Source organism: Heteronotia binoei, chromosome 14 (genome assembly GCF_032191835.1).
Source record: "Heteronotia binoei isolate CCM8104 ecotype False Entrance Well chromosome 14, APGP_CSIRO_Hbin_v1, whole genome shotgun sequence".
Lineage (NCBI taxonomy): Eukaryota > Metazoa > Chordata > Lepidosauria > Squamata > Gekkonidae > Heteronotia > Heteronotia binoei.
Genome location: NC_083236.1, coordinates 32,090,667 through 32,111,374, shown reverse-complemented (window position 1 = coordinate 32,111,374; position 20,708 = coordinate 32,090,667). Strand labels below are relative to the sequence as shown.

Genomic DNA, 20,708 nt, shown 5'->3' with positions numbered 1-20,708 from the left:
TGGAATGGGTTAGTCTACTTTGGACTAGCTCAGGAGTGGCCGGACTATGACTCGGGAGCGACATGTGGCTCTTTCACACATATTGAGTGGGTCTTAAAGTCCCCACCACCCCATCGGCTGGGTTAGAAAAGTAATTTGTCTCTTTAAATCACTTCTTCAAGCTAAGCCAGCCGGCGGCTTGGAGAACGCATTTAAAGTTAAAGTTGCTTTCTTTCCACCTCTCCTTCCCTCCTCCCCATCTATTTTCCTTCGTTCCTTCCTGCTCTCAAACATCTGACTTTCATGTCTTATGACTCTCAAACATCTGACGTTTATTCTGTGTGGCACTTACATTAAGCAAGTTTGTCCACCCCTGGACTAGAGAAACCAGAGCACTGAAGCGTGATTGCCAAACTGCTGAAATGAAAAAGGAAGCAGCATCCCAAATGCATTCTTGTCCTTCTGCTCTGCATATGAAAAAAATACAGATGGGAGCAGGGTTGTTTATTCCCTGTAGAGCAGCAAACAGTCCTGGGCCTGCCCTGTGGAATAGTGGAGGGAAGACCCTTGAGAAAGGCATGTTCTCCCTCTTGCATGACTCCCGCTAATTTCATTGTCTCACACAAGACATGTTCTCAATTAATTCTGTTCTCAGATTGTGCAACCAACTGTACACTGCATTCTGCAGCCAACCAACCCCTAGTAGGATTGTGACTTAAAACAGGCTCAAAGAACACAGACAGGGAGGGCCCTGAGATCTGGGGACCTGTTCCCCAAAGTAAAGTGTGTCTGATTTCCTGTGTATTTTTCACCCTGGAATCTGAAGGCAAAGATATCTAAGGAATAGAAAAGAGTAAGAGTCCAATAGCATCTTAATGACTAGCAACATTTGTAGTAGGGTATGAGCTTTTGTAGGAGCCCCATGGTACGAGTGGTAAGCTGCAGTACTGCAGTCCAAGCTCTGCTCATGACCTGAGTTTGATCCCGTCAGAAGTTGGGTTCAGGTAGCTGGCTCAAGGTTGACTCAGCCTTCCATCCTTCCGAGGTTAGTTAAATGAGTACCCAGCTTGCTGGGGGTAAAGTGTAGATGACTGTGGAAGGCAATTGCAATCCACCCCATAAAAGTCTGCCAATAAAACGTCCTGATGTGACCCCATGGGTCCGTAACGATTTGGTGCTTGCACAGGGGACTTTACCTTTTTATGAGCTTTTGTGAGTCACTGCTCACTTCGTCAGATCTAAGTGCCTTTCTTTCTTTCTTTCTTTCTTTCTTTCTTTCTTTCTTTCTTTCTTTCTTTCTTTCTTTCTTTCTTTCTTTCTTTCTTTCTTTCTTTCTTTCTTTCTTTCTTCTCTCTCTCTCTCTTTCTTTCTCTCTCTCTTTCTCTCTCTCTCTCTTTCTTTCTCTCTCTCTCTCTCCCCCCCTCCAAGGCATTAATTATTCAGTTTGGGAGGCTGGACTAACAGCTCCTGGGTGTTGATGGGGGTTTCATAGAAGTGCACAGGGATAGAGGGATGATCGCTTTCAGGTGGGGTGTATGGATCATAGAAAAGGATGATCTGAGAGGAAAGTGGAGAGGCTGTTGCAAGCACAGGGGGTGGAACCCCCCCTCCTATCTCTCAAAACAGGAAACCTCAAGGTCATCCACTGTAATGGATAGTTGGCAAGTTGAAGAGAGACAAAGGGAAATGCTCAGTCGAAGCCTCTGGGGTTTTGGTCTGGGAACGTTGTGGCCTCAGGCTAGGCTTTGGCCTACAAAGCTCCCAGCCTCCAAATCCTTTGTAGGCAAAGAAGGCTTGCAACATTGACCTCTTTGTGATTGGCAGGTAGGAGGAAACCTCTGGATTAGCATAAATACTAGGATTGTGGCCTTCTGCCTTTCTTTACCAGTATCTTTTGCTTGTTATGGTCTAAATACTAGCTCGGGTCCTTCATAAAGGACATACCTTCTAAGGCTAAATATGATTAGGTCTACCTACATTTTTGTTAGACCCTGACATATTGCCTCATAACTCTTGGGCTGTGGAACTCACTGCCACAGAGAATTGTGATGGTATCTAGCACAAATGTGTGTTTTTTTTTAAAAAGAGTTCAGGAACTTGCTATTTTATGTTAGGATTCTGCATTCTAGTGATGACCAGTTCATGAGAAGGAAGTTCTCAGGCTAGGGTTTCCAACTCCAGCTTCCTGGAGATTTGGAGATCAATTGGAATCCCAGGAGAACTCCAGGCTCCCACCAGGAAGCAGGCAACTGTATCTCAGACAGAGCATCAACCATGAAAAGCGGGCAAGAATGAGTTTGGGAGTATAAAGCTGACAGTTTGTGACATGACTGAGGCCATTTACAGGGCCATCCAAAGCAGGGTTTAGGATTGCCAGCTCTAGGTTGGAAAACTCTTGGAGATTGGAAACAGAGCCTGGGAAGGGCAGAAGGTAGGGAGACAGCTCAGCAGGCATGTGATACCATAGAATCCACCCTCCAAAGCAGATTGATATCTGGGTGAAGGAGATCATTGTAATTCTGGGAGAAGTCCAGGCCCCTGGAGGTTGGTTAGGCTGGTGAGAGTTGCATCCTTCTAAGCCCATGGACATGGGTGTAAATCTGCTTAGTTTATGAGTTTTAGGCAGAGGTGGGATAAGAACTAGGGTCTTGGCAGGGGTTCCCTGCTATTAGGGGCCTCAGCCAGTAGAGGAAATGACACAATGACATCACTTCCAGATGACATCATCATGTTGGGGCAGCATGCAGCGATGCTCTGGTTTTTTGGGGCAAACTCTGGTTTTGAAGCAAAACCCCTACTAAATGTTGCCCAAAAATCAGGATGTTGCCAATGTGATGATGCCACTTGCAAGTGACATCACTGCATTAGGGATAATAAAAAATCTCTCGATTCTTGCATGATGGTTTCTCTTCTGAAGTCCCTCCCACCCTAGAATCCCCCAAATCCCACCCCCCTGCTGTGACCAAGAGGGGACCTGGCAACCAATTTTCCCTTTAAGCTAGAGAGTCTTGTGAGCAAAAATTCTAACTTTGGGAGCTACTGCATTAAAGTTGTGAGCTACTGGCATTAAAGTTGTGAGATGCTGCATAAATTAGTGTGCTCTGGGGTCATCCTTCCTGAGCTAAGACAAAAATGTGTGAGCTGGAGGCTAAAAATCTGTGAGCTAGCTCATGCTAACAGCTTAGAAGGAACACTGCTGGCAACCCTAATTATAACCCAGGCCTTCCTGAATCAAAGCTCCATCTATGAGCTGCAGTGTTACCTCAGTTCCTGACTGGGAAGTCAGATGAAGCTCCATGCCCCCTCAACCGCCCCCGTGAATTGCAGTGAAGACTTCTGTGTTTCCGAGAAGAAGCTTCTGCCCTTTTCTTTTTCTCTGATGGCTGAATGACTTTCATTTCTGGACTTGATGATTTGGCTCTCTATAAACATTCCATCTGGCGCAGCGAAACCTCCCCACCCCCACCCCCTTGTTTGAGGGCAGGAGTCCAACCAAACGTGTCCTTAGTTTTTCAAACACTGTGTGGGGCCTTGGCCACATGCTACTCAGTACTGCTGTTTTGGATTGCTGCCTGCGATTCTTGCAAAAAGATGAATTCCCAGTTCTTTCTCAAAACAGTCCCTTATGAGGAAGAACAATGAGTGCTGGAGCACTGACATTCCATTGGTTGGGATAGAGCACCAGTCGATTTAGTATGGGCGGTGGCACCATTAGCGACAGACTCTGTAGAGGCCCCATCTCCATGATCGAATAAGTGTTTTAGGCCTGGTTCGTGCAGGGATGCTTATCACTTGAGGACCACTGCTTATTTGCGTGTGTGAACGTGCCCCTCACAAACACCATTGCTGGAATTCTGTTTAATCTCTTTGCATTTCTCCATGCAGATTCATAAACAGGATCTCAGAACCTGAGCCACCCGTGGGAAGGGCGGGATATAAATTCTAAATAAATAAATAAATTTTTTCAAGATGGGTAGCCCTGTTAGTCTGTCTATGGCAGCAGAAAAGAGCAAGAGTCCAGTAGCACCTTAAAGGTTAAAAAAATGTGTTAGTTTTACAAAGGAATTTCAAAGGGAGATTAGAAAGAGAGACTGCTGAATTGCAGCTGATAATGAAGCTCAAGAAAATGCATCCACCTGGAATGAATTGAGACCTGAGTCTCCTGTCTTATTACCAATGCTTATTTCTGCACACCTACTACCCCTCTGCATATTGCACCCAACCCAGTCATGCCTGCTTTTATTTGCCGACTAATGTTATTTGGCATCACTCCACTTTCCAATATATAGAACAGGTAGACTCACATTCTAGCAGCAATTCATGAACGCTCATACCCTGCCACAAATTTTGTTAGTCTTTAAAGTGCTCCAGCACTCTTGCTTCATTCTTTCAAGATCATGCCTTGAAAGTTGGATGACTTCAGAAGAGAAACCATCATGCAAGAATCGAGAGATTATTTATTTATTTAAGACATTTAATGCTGCCTTTCTACCCATGGAAAACATGAAAATATCTGAACACTAAATTTTTTTAAATTTAATTTATACCCTGCCTTTCTTCCAAATGGGGACTCAAAGTAGCTTACGTCATTATCACCTCCATTTTATCCTCTCAATAACCCTGTGAGGTAAATTGCCCTGAAAGTGTGTGACTGACCCAAGGTCACCCAGCAAGCTTCCATGGCAGACTGGGGATTTGAACCTGTGTCACCTGAATGATCCTACACTCTTAACTGCTATACCACACTGGTTCTCACCAAAATATTCCAGTTTAATTCTCATTAATCAATGGGAGACCAAAATGGCTTACAACATCATTGTTCTCCTGTCTTCCATTTTATCCTCACAACAAACACCTTGTGCGTTAGGATAGGCAGAGTCCAACTCTTTAACCACCACTAGTTCTCTGTCAGAATCAGATGTTCATTTACCCTCTCATTTTATCCTCAGTTCCTGCATACAAATCTGTTTGAGGGGAAAGGCAACTCAAGGACTGAATAGTGTGAGGTGACGAGGTTCATGAGATGTATTTCCAAGTTCTGAGTCCTAATAGCTGGTTCATACAAGCAGACAGATAATACATCCCTCTGAACTAGACTGTCTAGGAACAGGAACAGAGTGAAAGAGCACACCTTGCTGGTTTCACTCACACACACTCTGGCCCTGCAGTTTGGCTGTCTGTGGTCCTTCTACCTCATAGCTGATTTGGAACGCTTTTCACTTTGAAGAAAACATGGCCTTGTCTGTCAGCTATTACTCTCACTGTCAGAAGTGGTAGCCAGTGCAGAGAAAAGAATCTGCAGTGGATTTTGGGGAGCTTGTCATAGACTGAACCATGTTTCCTTCATTCCAAAATCCCAGCGTTAAGTTCTGGGATCTTTTCCAGACCTTTAGCTACAGTGGTTTTCATCTCATTTCCTAAAACTTTTTATTCAAGTTTAAAATTGAAATTTGCGGTGTCACAAGGAGGAGATGGCGGGGTGCTCTGTCCTTTCTCTCCTTAAGATTTTCTGTTGGCTCATTATCACATTTTGCATTCAGCTGAAGCCCAGTCATAACTTTAACGCTTCCCTTGCCTTGCCAGCTCCTTCCATTCTGCACAAATGGTTTCTTGCTGACTTTTGGCACCTTCCTCCACTCTATTTCTCTTTGCCTCAATAATCTCTCCATGTTATTGTTTTCTCAGCCCTTGCTCTCTTTCAGTACATGGAGGATCGTGTCACTTCCTTCTTCCATGCAGTGCATGCTTGTATTTAGCAACACAGAGCCATATTTTGGTGTGAGCCTAAGGGTTCCCAGGGAAGGGGCTGTGGCCCAGTGGTAATCTGCTTGGCATGCACAAAGTCCCTAGTTCAGTCCCAGGCATCTCCAGCTAAAAAGATCAGGCAGTAGGGGATTGCCTGAGACCCTTGAGAGCTGCTGCTAGTCTGAGTAGACATTACTAACCTTGATGGGCCGATGGTCTGATTCAGTATAAGGTAGATTCAATGTGTTAAGATGGTCAACATTTTCAACAAACAAAATCACACTGCAGCTTAGAGAAGTGGCTTGGATTTCAGATGGTCCCCAAGAATGGGGAGGCAAGGTTATTCAACCCCCCCCCCCCCTTCTTGCCATGAAGTTTTCAAGGCAAGAGACATTCCAGGGTGGTTTGCAATTGCCAGACCCTGCATCATGACCCTGGTATTCCTTGTAGTCTCCCATCCAAATACCAGTTAGAGTTGACCTGCTTAGCTTCTGAAATCTGATGAGATTGGGCTAGCCTGGGCTATCCAGGTCAGGGCGTTTAAATCCTAATTCCCCCTATAAGCTTTACTTGCCCTCTGAGCTAAGGAATCATAGAATTAGAATTGTGTCTTGTTCAAGAAAATATATCTTAATCGTTGACAAAACTAGTTTTTGCTGGTGCTCAGTCCATGAATCATGTATGGTGGTGGTGTTGGTGGAAAATGCCATCAAGTTGCAGCTGACTTATGGAGACTCTGTAGGGATTTCAAGACAAGAGACAAACAGGGGTGGTTCGCTATTATCTAATGACTCACTTCCATGGTGGTCTCCCATCTAAGTACTAATCAGGGCCAACCCTGCTTAGCTTCCTAGACATGATGAGATTGAGCTTCCTTGGTCCGTCTGGGTCACTGCGTCATGTTTCGTAGGAAGCTCCTGTCAGCCTCTTAGCTGGCAGTACCAGTCTGTTGTCAACAATGTATAGACTCAGGTAATACTTTTGATGTTACTGCTGACACTCAACCAGGGGTGGAATTCTGGAAGGAGCTCCTTTGCATATTAGGCCACACACGCCTTGTAAGTTCTTGGAGGATTGGCTACATCAGGGGGTGTGGCCCAATATGCAAAGGAGCTCCTGCTAGAATTCCACCCCTGCGCTCAACATAATCCTTTTCTCTCTGCTCCCCATGCTGCCTGCAGTTTTACTTTCTTTTTCTTAAAATTCCTTGATTTTCTTTGAATTCAGCATGTGTTGATGGCTTTGCTTCCATACAAAGTGGGGCTTTACCTGCTTTGCTGTGGTAATGGTGGACAACTGAAAAAGAAAGTTTTCATGTTGTTTCTTTCAAACCTCCTGCAAATGACTACTGGTGCCTCGAGTCAGGAAAAGAGTCACACATGACCGAAGTCTTTGTTGGCCTCTCCTTAATTTCTCGTGCAGGGCTTGCGCCAAGTGCACCCATAGTAAATTGTGACCAGTGACAGCTTTTAGTTGTTACTGGAATTTCTGGCTGTGCGTCACTATGTTATTTTCCTTTCCCTGTGGACAAATTGGGCCAGTCACTTTTGTACATTTATTTGCAAGGCTTCTGCAGCTGTCTCCGCTCCAACGCCCTGCTAAGGATCTGAGCCCTTTCCTGCGATTAAAAGGACAAAAAAAATTATAATGGTGCAGCCAAGATTTCCCATGCAACAAAGCTCTATCCTTAGCTGCCATGGCTAGTGAGTAATTTTCTTTACTTGGTCCCAGCCGATTATCCCCTTTGCTCTACACCAGCCGCAAACTGGCCCTGGCAGGCTGTGCTGGGCAGAGAAATGAATGGGCCGGGAGCTGGTTGGCAGGGCTGGCTTGGCCTTTTGTTCTTCTTGCTTGGGTGTGCCAAACGGGTTGCCCCATCTGTTCCTCGTTAGAGACTCAGAGTCTCCAAGATGGTAACGAATGACGTCAAAATGGGTAGAAGAAGCAGGGAGGGGGGTATGATGGCACAGAGACCAGTGCCTCTGCCCTCCTAACAGGATCTCCCAGATGACCCCAGGAACTACACCTTGGGAAACAGCTGCAGCTGGAACATGCCCAGCTTCTGCTTCCTTCCTTCCCTGTTAGCAGCCAGGGGTTTTCAAGAATCTTTATGGCTGCAGATACAGCGGGAGTTGCTGGGCTCATGGAATCTAAGTGCTTCAACAGAATTCAGAGATGGTGTACTTAGTAGCCCTTCCTTGTTCGGAGTGGGATTTCTCAACTCCTGTCATTGGAGGAAGGGCTGTCCAGATCAAGGGTGGGTGTTGCTCTAGGGCTCTGTAACTCTGCACTAGCTGGGGTATATCCTGTTGTATCTGTTGGAAGTGTTAAATGTTGAGCACTGTTTGCATGCAGTGTTGCTAAAAGATTTGTGTCAGTAAGTGAGAGCTGAGAGCAGTTGCTAAGGGAGATTTCAGGCTCCTCTCTTTCTCTTCCATTTTTGTTCGTCTAATTAGGATAAGGAAGCATGGACGTGTTCATCTTTCTCCTCCAGCTAGGGCTGCCAACCTCCAGGTGGAGATCTCCCAGCATTACAACCCATCTCCCAACTATAGAGATCAGTACCCCTGGCAGTATACACTGCTGAAGACCCTCCCCTTTCCAAACCCTGCTCTTCTTAGATGCCATCTCAAAATCTCCAGGAATTTTCCAGTACAGAGTTGGCAGGGCTGTTTCTGGTTGGGAAACAGGCTGAGCAGGGAAGGCATAAGCACCATTTCCCCATGCATCACGATCCTAATCTGAATTGAGCCCCGCACACCTGGGAATTAAGTTCTCAGTGGGAAATAGGGTTCCCAGCTACTAGTTGGGAAACCCCTGGAGTTTTAGGGGTGGAACCTGGGGTATGTGGAGTTTGGGGAGGGACCTCATCTGGTATGTGATTTCATAGAGTCCACCCTCCAAAGCAGCCATTTTCTCCAGGTGAACTGATCTCTGTAGTGTGGAGATCATTTGTGATTCTGGTTGATCTTCAGGTCCTGGAGGTTGTCATCCCTGGCTGGGGAACCTACAAGGACACGTTTGACTCACAGTCTTCAAGGGAGACCTGGACCCAATCCTAGGGCTGTGTGTCATATAGGTAGGTCTTGAGCTCCTAGGTCACTTGGAGAATTGCTCTATTGAGTCGGACTGGACATGAGGCCTCTCTGCTGCTGTTGTTTTCTGTAGGTTAAGCCCAGTTCCACATTTTTATTCTCTTCCTCTCCTGGAAGGCAACATTGCAAGGTGGTATGCCTAAGCATAAAATGAAACTTTGTTGGTCTTAAAGGTGCCACTGAACTCAAACTTTGTTATACTGCTTCAGACCAGCATGGCTCTTCACTTGGATCTTGCCTAAGCATAGCGAGCAACTTCATTATGGCCAGGGCTCTTTTTTTTTTTTGCGCAGGAACGCAGAGGAACGCAGTTCCAGCTGGTTTGGTGTCAGGGTTTGGCCTAATATGCAAATGAGTTCCTGCAGGGCTTTTTCTACAAAAGAAGCCCTGCTTATGGCTAAAGTTCAATTTGAACAAAAATATTTTCTGATCAGCAAAAGGCAGGGCACGTCAGTCAGACTATCAGCCTCTAGGCAGATTCCTTTGATGGGCTTGGGCTAGTTGTCCTGTCTCAGCCTCTGTTCACAGATTCAAAAAAAGAAGAGGCATAACAACGAACTCCCTTATAGAGTCCCTTATAGTGGTGAGGATGAATGGCAGAATTGCTCCCACTGTCAGCCTGGGCGTGCAGCAAGTTGTAAATCTAAATGGTGGACAAAATAAATCCCTCCAGATCTACCCGTGTTTGCTAAAAACAACCAGCACCCTGTGTCCGTTGTCATGTTTAGCAATAAAGCTCTGACATTCCGTGAAGCTGGGTAATTCAGGAGAGTGCCAGATATGTGACCTCGAAGCCCTGCATTTAGGAATGCACATTGCAGTTGCTTATCAGATTGGAATCCTAACGGCGAAAAGGACGTGCTTGTCTGGGAAATGGGGTGCCAATTCAGCAAGTTGTGTGCTTCCTGTCGGGTGGTTGAAGGGCGGCTGCTGACTCAGCTGTCGCTCCAGCAGTGTGGAAACCAAGAGATGCTCTGAGACGTGGGGTGTTGCGTTCAGTGGGTCTTTATTTTAAACGAGGGAGTCATGCGGTGAAAGTGGGTTTTGCTCCATTCCCAGAGCAAAGTGTTTATTGCCCAACGCTAGTTGTTATGAGGCTGAGCAATAGAAAAGCTTGAATATTAAGGGGTGGGAATGAGAGAGCACAGCAGTATGTGTATCTCTGTTCTGCTCCCTGAAACACATTGCAACCCCCCCCCCCCCAAGTAATTTGTCCCAGTGGGGGTCCTCCACTTGGTGGTAGAGGGCAGGTTTGACCTTTCCTTTAGCAATGCTGTCATAAACAAAAGACATTCCCTCCAGAAAGGGAACGGCAGGTATGCACTTGTGTTGGAGAAAGTAAGGGGGTTGGGGCAGTGGTGGGCTTGAGGCTCATAGTGGGAAGAGCCAACATGGTGTAGTGGTTAGAGTGTCAGATTAGGATCCGGGATCCTCCAGGTTCGAATCCCCGCTCTGCCTTGGAAGCAACCTGGGTGACCTTGCTCAGTCCCATGCTCTCTGCCTAACCTGCCCTCACATCATGGAAGAAAGGAGAATGAAGTAAGCTGCTTTGGGGCTCCATCGGGGAGAAAAATGGGGTATAAATGAAGAAGCAAATAAATTTGGCTGCCTTCCTTTGAGGCGGCCTCCATGGTGCTGGGTGGCACTGAAGCAGGACAATTTGGCCAGCTGCATCAGTCAGAAAGACATCCGTGAGGCTGTCACCAAGAGTTGTTGTGATGACACATGAAAGGTAAAGGTGGTCCCCTGTGCAAGCACCGAGTTGTTACCAGTACAGAGTGGTACATGGGGTGATGTCACATCACAGGTCATGGGGTGACACCGCATCAGGATGTTTTCTTGGCAGACTTTTTTTACGGGGTGGTTTGCTATTGTCTTCCCCAGTCATCTACACTTTATCCCCAGCAAGCTGGGCGTACATGCACATGTGTTATTTCACATATACGGAAACAAAGCATCTGGGAAGCATCTTCAGGATACGTAATTCCATCCAGTGGTCCCCCTCCATTTCCATCACTGGATGAATACCTGAACAGACAAAGCAGCCTTCTACTGAGCCAGATCCTTGGTCTCTCAAAGTCAGTATCGTCCACGTCGACTCAGACTGACAGCAGCTTTGTAGGGTCTGTAGCAGAGGTCTCTTATTTTACCTCCTGCCAGGCCTCTTGAACTGGAGGTGCCAAGTGCTGCAGCAAAGCAGATGCTCTACCCCTGAGCCACACAGCCACAGCTCCAGAAAGGGGAGGGCTGAGCCCCAGAGTCTGGCTTGCCTACATGGCCTTAGGGCTGGCTAAGGATTTGAATCTGGTTCTGAGCTGAGGCATGCATGCTGGGGTGAAAGAACAGAGGAGGTTGAACCCAATGCAGCCAAAACACAATAGCTGCACCCTGTTGTTGTACGGCAAAGAGGGGCTTGCGGACTTAAGCAGGCTGGTGGAAGGTGTGGGCTCCTGGGTCTAGGATTTCGAGGATGCTTGTTCTTGGGGTTGAATGAACAGATAAAGCAAAATCAGTGGGGATTTTAGCAGTCAGCTTCGAAAGCTGTGGCATTCCCTAGAAGCCAGCCTTCTCCTTTTCACATTGAAAGGCCTGGAGAAGGATTGACAGGTCTAACGGAATGAGAAATAGGCGAAGTGAAATACCTTATTCAAGTTTCCTTTTAAGGTCAGGTCTTTTTTGTTTCAGGGCATCCTCTTGTCTTTGCTCTACCCCTTTAAAGAAAGAATCTCCTTACGCATTTCAAATGTAAAGCCTCTGATGGGTTAAAAGTTGGACTGTTCCATTCCCCCCCCCCTTTCTACTGTAAGAGCCTCCCTGGATTCTCCTGAGTGGTTCAGTCAGCGTGGGGGGGGGGGGAGCGGGAGGGAGGGAGGGAGAGAGGAAGGGGTGGAGGGAAAAACCCGACCCAGAGAAAGATGTCACAGTCTCTAATCTATCTGTCATTTTTATTTTCTAGCCGAACAAGAGGAAGCAGCGGCCAGCCGATCTCCCAACTAGAACAATGCTGAGGGAACGGGGAGGGGAGAGGACCGGTGTGCAGGCGAAAGTCTGAAAACAGGTGAATGACGGAGGAGCCGAGGAGGGGAGAGGAGCCAGCATCGGGGCTGTAGGAGAGCCCAGCGGAGGAGGAAGAGGAGGAGGTGGTGGCGAGAAGAGAGCCTTTGGCTCTGTGGCAGCAGACCCTGGCTGTGCTGCGGCTGAGCCATGGCTACTAATTTCAACGACATCGTCAAACAGGGATACGTGAAAATGAAGAGCAGGAAATTGGGGGTAAGTCCCTGCAAAGCTGTCTTTGTCTGGGGGTTCCCTCCCCCCCCCACAGATTTGCTGTATCTCAGCTCTGGAGGAGATGTGAGCAGGTGGGAACTGCGGAAAACCCCCGCGAGAGCTGGTGCTTTTGTGTGGAAGAATTCTAGTCGGAGCATCGCTCTTAGCCTTCCTCTCCCCCCTTGCCTGATTTCCCAGGCAGCCTTTCGGAATGGACTTTCTGTTTCTCGCTGACTCTGCCTGAATGCTGGGCATTGAGGGGCTGGCGAAGGTGCCAAGGTTGGTTGTTGCTATCAAGTATGTGTGTGTCATCCCCTCCGTGGGAGGGGGCTCATTGTCAGCAGTGAGAACTGCCCTTCCGAGTGGGTTGTGGATAATGATGCAGGTCCTCAAAAAAATGTACCCTGGATATTTAGGATTGTATGAATTTCACCCACTTGCTGGCTGAAAGGTTGGTGGTACCCTGCTTCCGTGGCACTCCCTTCCCCTGGGGACTCTTCAGGAGCTCAGGTGTCTTACACAAGTGTAGCAAAATCTTTTAGCTTGCCTGGTTTTGGATGGCCGGGGTGAGATCCGGTTTGGATGGCAGGCAGAATGATTTATTTTTTTGGCCACTGGTTGTATTTTTCGTTGCATGTCTTGGATTTAGTTAGCTCTTCCATGTGTGCGTTTGCCTCTGAGCCTTCGGTGTGAGGTGGGCTAGAATTTGGGCAACCGTTTCAAAGAAATGGAAATGGCTTTTGAGGATTTTCTCCTCCCTCCCCTCCAGATGTCTAGACTGTTCAGTTGCAGAGTCATGTTGGCTGTGTTGTTGCCGAGCATCTCCGGCACCGTGTGGCGGTTCTGAAGCCAATGCCAGGTGTGGACCTGGGACAACTGCGCTGGGAGAGAGCTAACCCTCAATGACATCGTTTTGAAAAATAGTATTCGAGTCATGAGTTTGCCACTTGCTCTGGGCTTGTAGGGTGTGTCTCTCACAGGCCACTCTGACACCTCTGCTTGCAGTAGGGTCACCTAGAAGGAAGACCTTGCCTGGCTCCTGTAGTGCCTTTTTATTGAATCTTGTGCTGAAGTGTTCTAGGTTGTGCAGAAAGGAGATCCACATTTTTGAAGTCAGACTCGGTGTATCGAAAATGGCCTGAAATGTGTTTTCATGTGTTCAGTTCATCTTCTGTACAATGGGAAGTCTTTGTAGTGTTGGGTCATAGGCAGGACCCTTTGAAGGCTGGGCATGGGTTGTCAAAGAGCTAAAGCTTTTGGATTGAAAACCTTGGCATTCAGTCCCCACCGTCGGGCAGCCTAGCCGGGGCAAGCTGCAAAATGGCTCCTGATTTTGGGTCATCCAGCCTCTCACGTCCATCAGGTCAATATCTTGCCACTTGGGAGTTATGATGGGGGTTAATCGTTTTCACCTGCCCCATGCCTCGGGGAACACTGGGCTGCTTAGTGTTGTGTTACTGTGTAGCATGCTATAGTAATGTAGTATGCTCCTGTTGCAAAGAATGGTAAGATAATCGCTCATTCTTCCCAAGTGGTATCCTGGGGTCATTGTCTATGAAATCTTGGCTGGTGTGGGCAAACTTTTCTGATCTCACAAAGGCTTTTAAAACCTGCTGTGCCCTCTTCTACCGTTGCTGTGTCAGTTTCCCCCACCCCCCTTTGTGTGTCCACCAAATGAGAAGGTGGGGGGAGATTGTCTGATAAGCCATTTGTTTTGTAGTCCAAATCTTTGTTCTAGTGACCTGAGGTCATGATGCAAGGCCTCAGCTCTGGGCCCAGGGCACAGATGTGTCCAGTTCTGGGGAAACAGTTCTGCTCTGTGGGGTTCCCCACCCCCAGGTGATGTGATTGGCCTCAGTGTAGACTTCTAAGGCACTGTTCAAATAGGCCAGGGGGACAGTCAGTGGTCCAACCATGTACCTAAATTTCCTTGCCCAAAGACAGGGCTATCCACATGATTTCTACCCCCAAATAACTTGGCTAAGTCCAAAGTAGGCTACCAGCAGAGACTGGGCATACTTCAGAATCAGCAACTCTAGATGGCTCATTCAAGCAAATTCCTCCCATGTTGAGATACCAAGAAGGTATTCCAAAGGCTCTGGCCAACTTGATGTAAGGCTCAGTTCCAAGGTCGGTAAAATGAGGACCCAGCTTGCTGGGGGGAAGGCAATGGCAAACCACCCTGTAAAAAGTCTGCCGTGAAAACATGAAAGCAATGTCACCCCAGAGTCGGAAACGACTGGTGCTTGCACAGGGGACCTTTCCTTTTTTCCCCTTTCAGTTCCTTCACAACCTCTGTTGTGAATGTCAGGCAGGCTTGGAGTCTGCTCGCCCCTTACCCCCAACGTTAGCTGATTGTGAGGTGCTTTCCTTCAGAAGTAAGGCCACCGCCATCTTGTACTGCCCAACAGTGAGAGGCCCCTGCCTAGGGTTGCCCAGTCTGGGTTGGGAAATTTCTGGAAATTTGGGGAAAGAGTCTGAGGAGGGTGTGGTTTGGGTCCATCAGGATATGATGCCAAGTTTTTGTTGTCTGGGAATCAGCTGTAATTCTGGGAGATCTGTAAGCCTCACTTGGGGCTTATCAACCCCACTCACACCCCTCAGAGGCCTCTTGCTTCCCAATGACCATCTTGCAGTGACAAAAAGATTATCTTACTGGTTATTGTTGTTTATGAATTACCTCAAAATTTTCCAGAATGACACCAGGGAGGTGCAATTTTGTGAAATCAAACAACTGGTTGATAGCTGTAGTATACCTTGAGAGGAGAGTGCAGAAGATCATACTGGAGTCAGGGGCTAGGTTACAAATTCATGTCTCCCCCACCCCCCACCGGTCTATTCATGAATGCACCCATAGGTGAAGGTAATGTGGGAACCTGTATGATTATTTATTAATTTTGTATCTTGTTTTGCTGTGCCTTTTCTCCAAGTAACTCATGGCAGTATATCTTCCCATTACCCATTTTATGCTTATAAATATCTCAAGGGGTAGTTTGGGCTAGGGATTTTTGTTGGTCGCGCAAATCTGAACTCTGGTCTCCTTTGTTATAGCCTGACATTATAACAACTGCAACCTATTGCTTTAAAAGTTCCTTTAAATTGAGGGCAGGACTAGGTGAGGCAAAGATGACCGTGATCCAGAGTTCATAAGAGCAGACCACTCCTAGTTGCTTATCTCACCAGGCAAACCTGATCCAGAAGCCTTGCTAGGGGGTCACGGAGTACCAGCTGATCTGCTTTGGCCTATAGGTGTCTTCCTGGGCTGGTGTGGGTGATTTCCCTGCAGTTCCCTTCCTTGGCCAGAATCAAGCAGCAGTGAAGCCCTGCTTTATACCCCTCAGTCAGGTTGCCGTCTGAAGGTCTGGCACATGCGCAGTTCTGTGGATATTATTAGTTGGCGACAATTTCTGTGATTGTGACGGCTTGAAAGTGACAGATCTTCAAGGAAACTGCTGCCAGCTGGCAGTGGCCTTTTCTGTGCGTGAGCCAGGAGTGAAAGCAAAGTGCATTTTTTTTGCTGGTATCATCTACCTTGCAGGGGCTGGGCTTGGATGGGAGGTACCACATCAGCCACATTGTATTGGTATTTCACACTGGCTCTGGCCAGCTCATTTTCACCACTGGTGTGAACACACATCTGTGGAGAGTCACAAGTAGGAAGAAGTACTGTGTGAATGTTGTGTGTACAGTCCTGTCCCTGTAAGAAATGCTGGATCATTTCTTTTGCACATGTGGGTTTGGTTCTCCTCCCTGTCCTTCAAATATTGGTGCTTACTTGCCTTAGCAAGGCTTGCTGTACTGCTGCTGGAGAAGCTGGAATGTCTGTGGGCTTGCACGAATCCTACATGGATAACATTTTGTTGCTCACCCTTGACCTAAAATGTGCCAACTTGGCCATTTCGTCGTTGTTGTTGTTTATGTACAAGCTTGAAGCGACTGTAAGATGCGTTTGGCATTGGAGTGCAATTTTTTCCATCACAGCCCAGCTGGGCTGGGAAGTTTTTCCTCCTGAGAACCCGCTGAGAGCAGCGGTGTAGCCTTGGGCACTGTTGCCAAAACAGCAGCCTCCCTGCACAAATTCTCCAGGCCCTGCTGTATTTCAGTGGCCTTTGTGCCCCCCCAGGGCTCTGCTCTCAATCAAGGAAATGTAAATGGAAGCTCTTTCTTCTGGGGAACCTGAAGCGTGTTGACTGCAGCGGAGAAGAATGAGGATTCTCTCTGCCTCTGCTGTCTTCAGTTCTCTGTGTTAAGCTCGGTATATGTGTTCTGTGGACGGGGAATGTAGAACCTAGAATTAAAGGGGAGGGGTGTTACACAAGATGGTAGGGATTGCAGCAAGGGCTGGTGGGGGTGGTGTAATCATCCTTTGCCAGTTTTCTTACTGCCGTCAAAGAAAAAAATCTTTTAAAGGGCAAGAGTCCCCTCTCCCTTCCATGTTGTCCTCTTTCCTTTCCATGTGAAGAGAGTTCTCAGCTGATGAAACGGAAACAAAAATTACCTTCCCCACCTTCCCCTTATGAATTTTACATTCAACCCAGAGGGGCCATCAGGGAAGTAGCATGGGGGAACATTAATGCTTTCTTCCACAGCACTGAATCCCTAATCCATACCTTTTCCCAATACTTTTTTTGTAGCAGGAACTCCTTTGCATATTAGGCTACACCCCCGATGTAGCCTGCCCTCCAAAAGCTTACAGTAGGCTCTGTAAGAAGAAGCTCTTGGAGGACTGGCTACATCAGGGGGGTGCAGTCTAATATGCAAAGGAGTTCCTGCTACAAAAAAAGCCCTGAGGGTCCTTCCCATGTTTAAACACACACGAAGCTGACTTGTACTCAAGGGTGGAATTCTAGCAGGAGCTCCTTTGCATATTAAGCCACACACCCCTGATGTAGCCAATCCTCCAAGAGCTTACAAAAAAGAGCCTTGTAAGCTCTTGGAGGATTTGCTACATCAGGGGTGTGTGGCCTAATATGCAAAGGAGCTCCTGGTAGAATTCCACCCCTGCTTGTACTGAGTTGGACTGTTGTGGTCAGTATTTACTTGAACTGGCAATGACTTTCCTGAGTCTTGGGCTGAAATCTTTTAGAGCATGTCCTACATGATTGCCGTAACTGAAGGTGCCACAAGAACATAACATAAGAGAAGCCAGGTTGGATCAAGTCAATGGCCCATCCAGTCCAACACTCTGTCACACAATGGCCAAAAACCCCAGGTGCCATCAGGAGGTCCATCTGTGGGGCCACAACACTAAAAGCCTAATTGCCAACCTAGGGTTGAACCAGGGGCTTTCTGCATCCAAAACAGATGCTCTGTCACTGAGCCTTTAAAGTAGATACTGAGTCTGGCCATTGACTTGTTTCAGTCAGTATTGTCTGCTCACTGGCACTTCAGGGTGTTTTGATTCACCTGCTGCTTACCTATTTAAGTGGAGGTGCTAGGGCTGAACCTGGGACCTTCTGCATCCAAAGCAGATGTTCTGTTGATGATCTGCGGACCCCTCCCCTTCAGCAGGTGCTAAATGACACTTCAGGACATGTGGACTTGGATCCCCTTACATTGCAAACAGTTTGGCCCTAAGTACTTCCATTAATCATCAGTAACATCCCCTTGTGTGAAGCAGAGGCATTCATGCAACCACGTTACATGTAACCCTCTGAGCAGTAACAAAAGCAGTAGCAGAGGGGGAAACGTTTCGTTTTTCCAGCGACAAAAAGATTATCTGGAAACCTGCCATTTCCCTGTAATAGATATGCAAGCAAAATATCTGAATCTCCTTCAACAGCCGAGAAACAGATTCAAACCCAGCTCTGCATAAAGCACTTAAAGTAATCTAACTTGGATGCCATCATAGAACAGATCACTGCGGCCAGATCACACCTTTGTAATCCTGGCTGGGCGTTTTGGTTTCAGCTGGAACTGGTTTTCCTCTCTCCCTTCCATTCAAAATTCAAAGCATATATCATGGAGATGCCAAGGGACAGAACAGATGCATTCTTCGCCTGTAATGAGTCACATGGCCAGCCACAGCTTTCAATTTTTAACCAGGTGTTTAGGCTGTGTTCCATCCTACTCCTTTTCTTTCTCTGTAGTGTCTAGTCATGGAACTGACCACCTACAAGGGAGTGGTTCCTCCATCCCAGCATGACCTGTCTCCTTTCCACAGTGCTCTGGGCAAGCAAGGGTGCCCCATTTAGCAATGACTTGTTTCGAGGACAGTGTCACACATGATCTGCTGTAGAAAGCAGCAAGTTGGGACAGATACCGGGCAATAAGTCTGAAAAGGCTATGCAAAACGTTTCAAAAATGCGCTGGATGGTAGCTTCTGAACCTGACTAAGCCCACTGTCTGCCCTCAGTCAAAAGAAAGAGATTACACCAGGGGTCCCCAACACCTTTTATTGTGATGCCAAGTGTTTTTAGAAAGTGAAGGAAGCCAGGTGGGGCTTGTGCCCAAGCAGGGCTTCTGATTGGCTGTTCAGATTAAAAGGCCTCCAGTTAAACAGAGCTATTGCCAGAAATATTGAAGAATTGCTATTAGAGGTACACATGACTTCGCTCCCTGACATTCTGTGTTTGTCTCTGCCTCTTCTGGCAGGCATTTTGTGGTTGGTTCCACCTCCTGGGGCAGCCATTCTATTGATGTGCCCGCCTTCCTGTGTCAGAATTTGAAAGATTGCCCACAGGTTCAAAATTGTTGGGGATCCCATGGATTAGACAGAGGTGGGTCAGAAGAAAAAACTGTCTCCTACCTTTTATTAAGACCACAGTAACAGAAAACAGTATGTATGATTTTGAGTTCTGCAAATCTCTTAATCAAGTCATATGTTTAAAAAAAAATAAAAGGAAGTAGGGGAAAAATGATGCTTCAGGCCGTGGTTTAAGACCTCTTGTCTACATTCTGTGTAGAATGCCAAGCAGGTTTGTGTGGACAAAATGGTACTGGATGGAGCAGGTATCCTTTTGCCTTCTGGAAAAAAGAAGGAAGGGAAAAGAGGACACGGCTTCAACTGAAAATATAAAAACTGGAAGTTGATTAAATGTCTCTCTAATACCAGATGAAACACATAGGTCCTCTAAAAAGGGAAAATGTGGTGGTTAGTATTTATTTACTTCATTTATGCCCCACATTTCTCCCCAGTGGGGACTCAAAGTGGCTTTCAGCATTCTCCCCTTCCATTTTACCCTCACAACATCCCTGCGGGGTAGATTAGGCTGAGAATTTGTGTTTGTCCCAATGTCACTTAGCAGGCTTCCATGGCAGAGTAGGGGATTCAAACGTAGTCTCTCTTAGTCCAGCAGTCTAACCACTGCACTATGCTGGCTCTCTTAGTTGGTGCCTAGGTAAACAGTCAGCGGAAGCCCATACATAAGCCTCCAGATCAATCCTGTATTTGTAATTTGACTTGCTTGCTTGAATCACTTACTCATAGCACTCTTACTCACTTGAATCACTTACTCATAGTGATCCCATGCACTAAGTAATGCACTTTCAATCAATTTTCAGTGCACTTTCCGACTGGTTTTTACTGTGTGAACTTACAAAATCCAGTTGGAAAGTGCATTTAAAGTGAATTGGCTATAGGAGCTGTAGTTCCACTTGGGAACGTTTCTGCAGATGATAAGAGCTGATGGAGCTCTGGGATCATGTGATCTTGGGACCCATGGAACTAAAGAAGAGGCAAACAGGGGCCCCACCCACCCACCCACCCTGCAGCTGTTTCGGCTCTGGAGAATGATGCTAGAGGAAACACTCAAGTGTTTCCCTCTTTCTTTCCAGTACTCAGAGCTGTACCAACTGGTGGAGCAGCTTGTAAAGGTGAGTTCTGCTAGGTGCCTTCAGTTGAGTGATGCTGGGAAAGCCGCAATACAATTCATGTTGGTTGTTAGATAAACCCCCAGACTTTAAGCTGCTCCAGAGATGGAATTCCAGGTTCTTGCATTTGAAAGTGGGGGGCGGGGTAGGAAAGGGAGATAAGAATATATCAATGCTCTGATGTTTGCTGTACCCATCCCACCCCCCTCACATCAGCCGTTTCCCACCTTTGTCGTCCCTCTGCGGGAGGCTTGGCTGGTGTACCTCAGGACTTCGCAGGTGGCAGGTGTTGAGGGCTTTGAAGTCTGTGGCTGGGGCTTGCTTCCTCAGACAGCCCGATGGAGATGTTTTCTTTTTAAGAGCAGACCCTTTGAAAGCAACCGGAGATGTGCCGGAGGTGGGCCATGAGGAGTGCGCTCGCAGGAAGCCATGCTACGTGCCAAACAGACAGTGCACTCCCAGGGGGCTCGTTATGTGTCTGCAAAATCCGTCAAGTGTTGGTTTCCAGCGTCCAGGGCTGTCCGGCGAACATGGCCATTTCGCACAGGATTTCCTTCTACAAAAGTTGCCATTGTATTGCGACCAGATCGGTCCCCTGCCGTAACCACCATCACCTTGATACATTTTTGAGGAGACACCATCCTTCACCATCGCTTCTGAGCAGTTGCTAAGCTTGCCACTTTGGAAAAAACTACACATGGTGTGTGTGTGGGGTTGTGTGTGGGGGGGGGAAGAAATCTTTCCTCAGGAATCCAGGCAATCAATGCGAGGCTATGCGTAATTAACTTGTGGGATTAATTGCCTCAGGAT

General features: G+C 47.2%; 1 protein-coding gene across 2 annotated transcripts in view; it reads left to right on the top strand.

Annotated features, from left to right (window-relative positions):
* DOK4 (docking protein 4) overlaps positions 1–20,708 on the top strand; it is a 62,597-nt gene that overhangs the window by 12,570 nt on the left and 29,319 nt on the right. Inside the window, exon 2 of one of the 2 annotated variants that reach the window (XM_060254295.1) lies at positions 11,776–12,089. In XM_060254295.1, the coding sequence (XP_060110278.1) occupies positions 12,024–12,089 (66 nt within the window). In that variant the 5' untranslated portion in view covers positions 11,776–12,023. Of the gene's footprint in view, positions 1–11,713; positions 12,090–20,708 lie in introns of those variants that run through there. The other variant, XM_060254296.1, reaches the window with a different exon arrangement.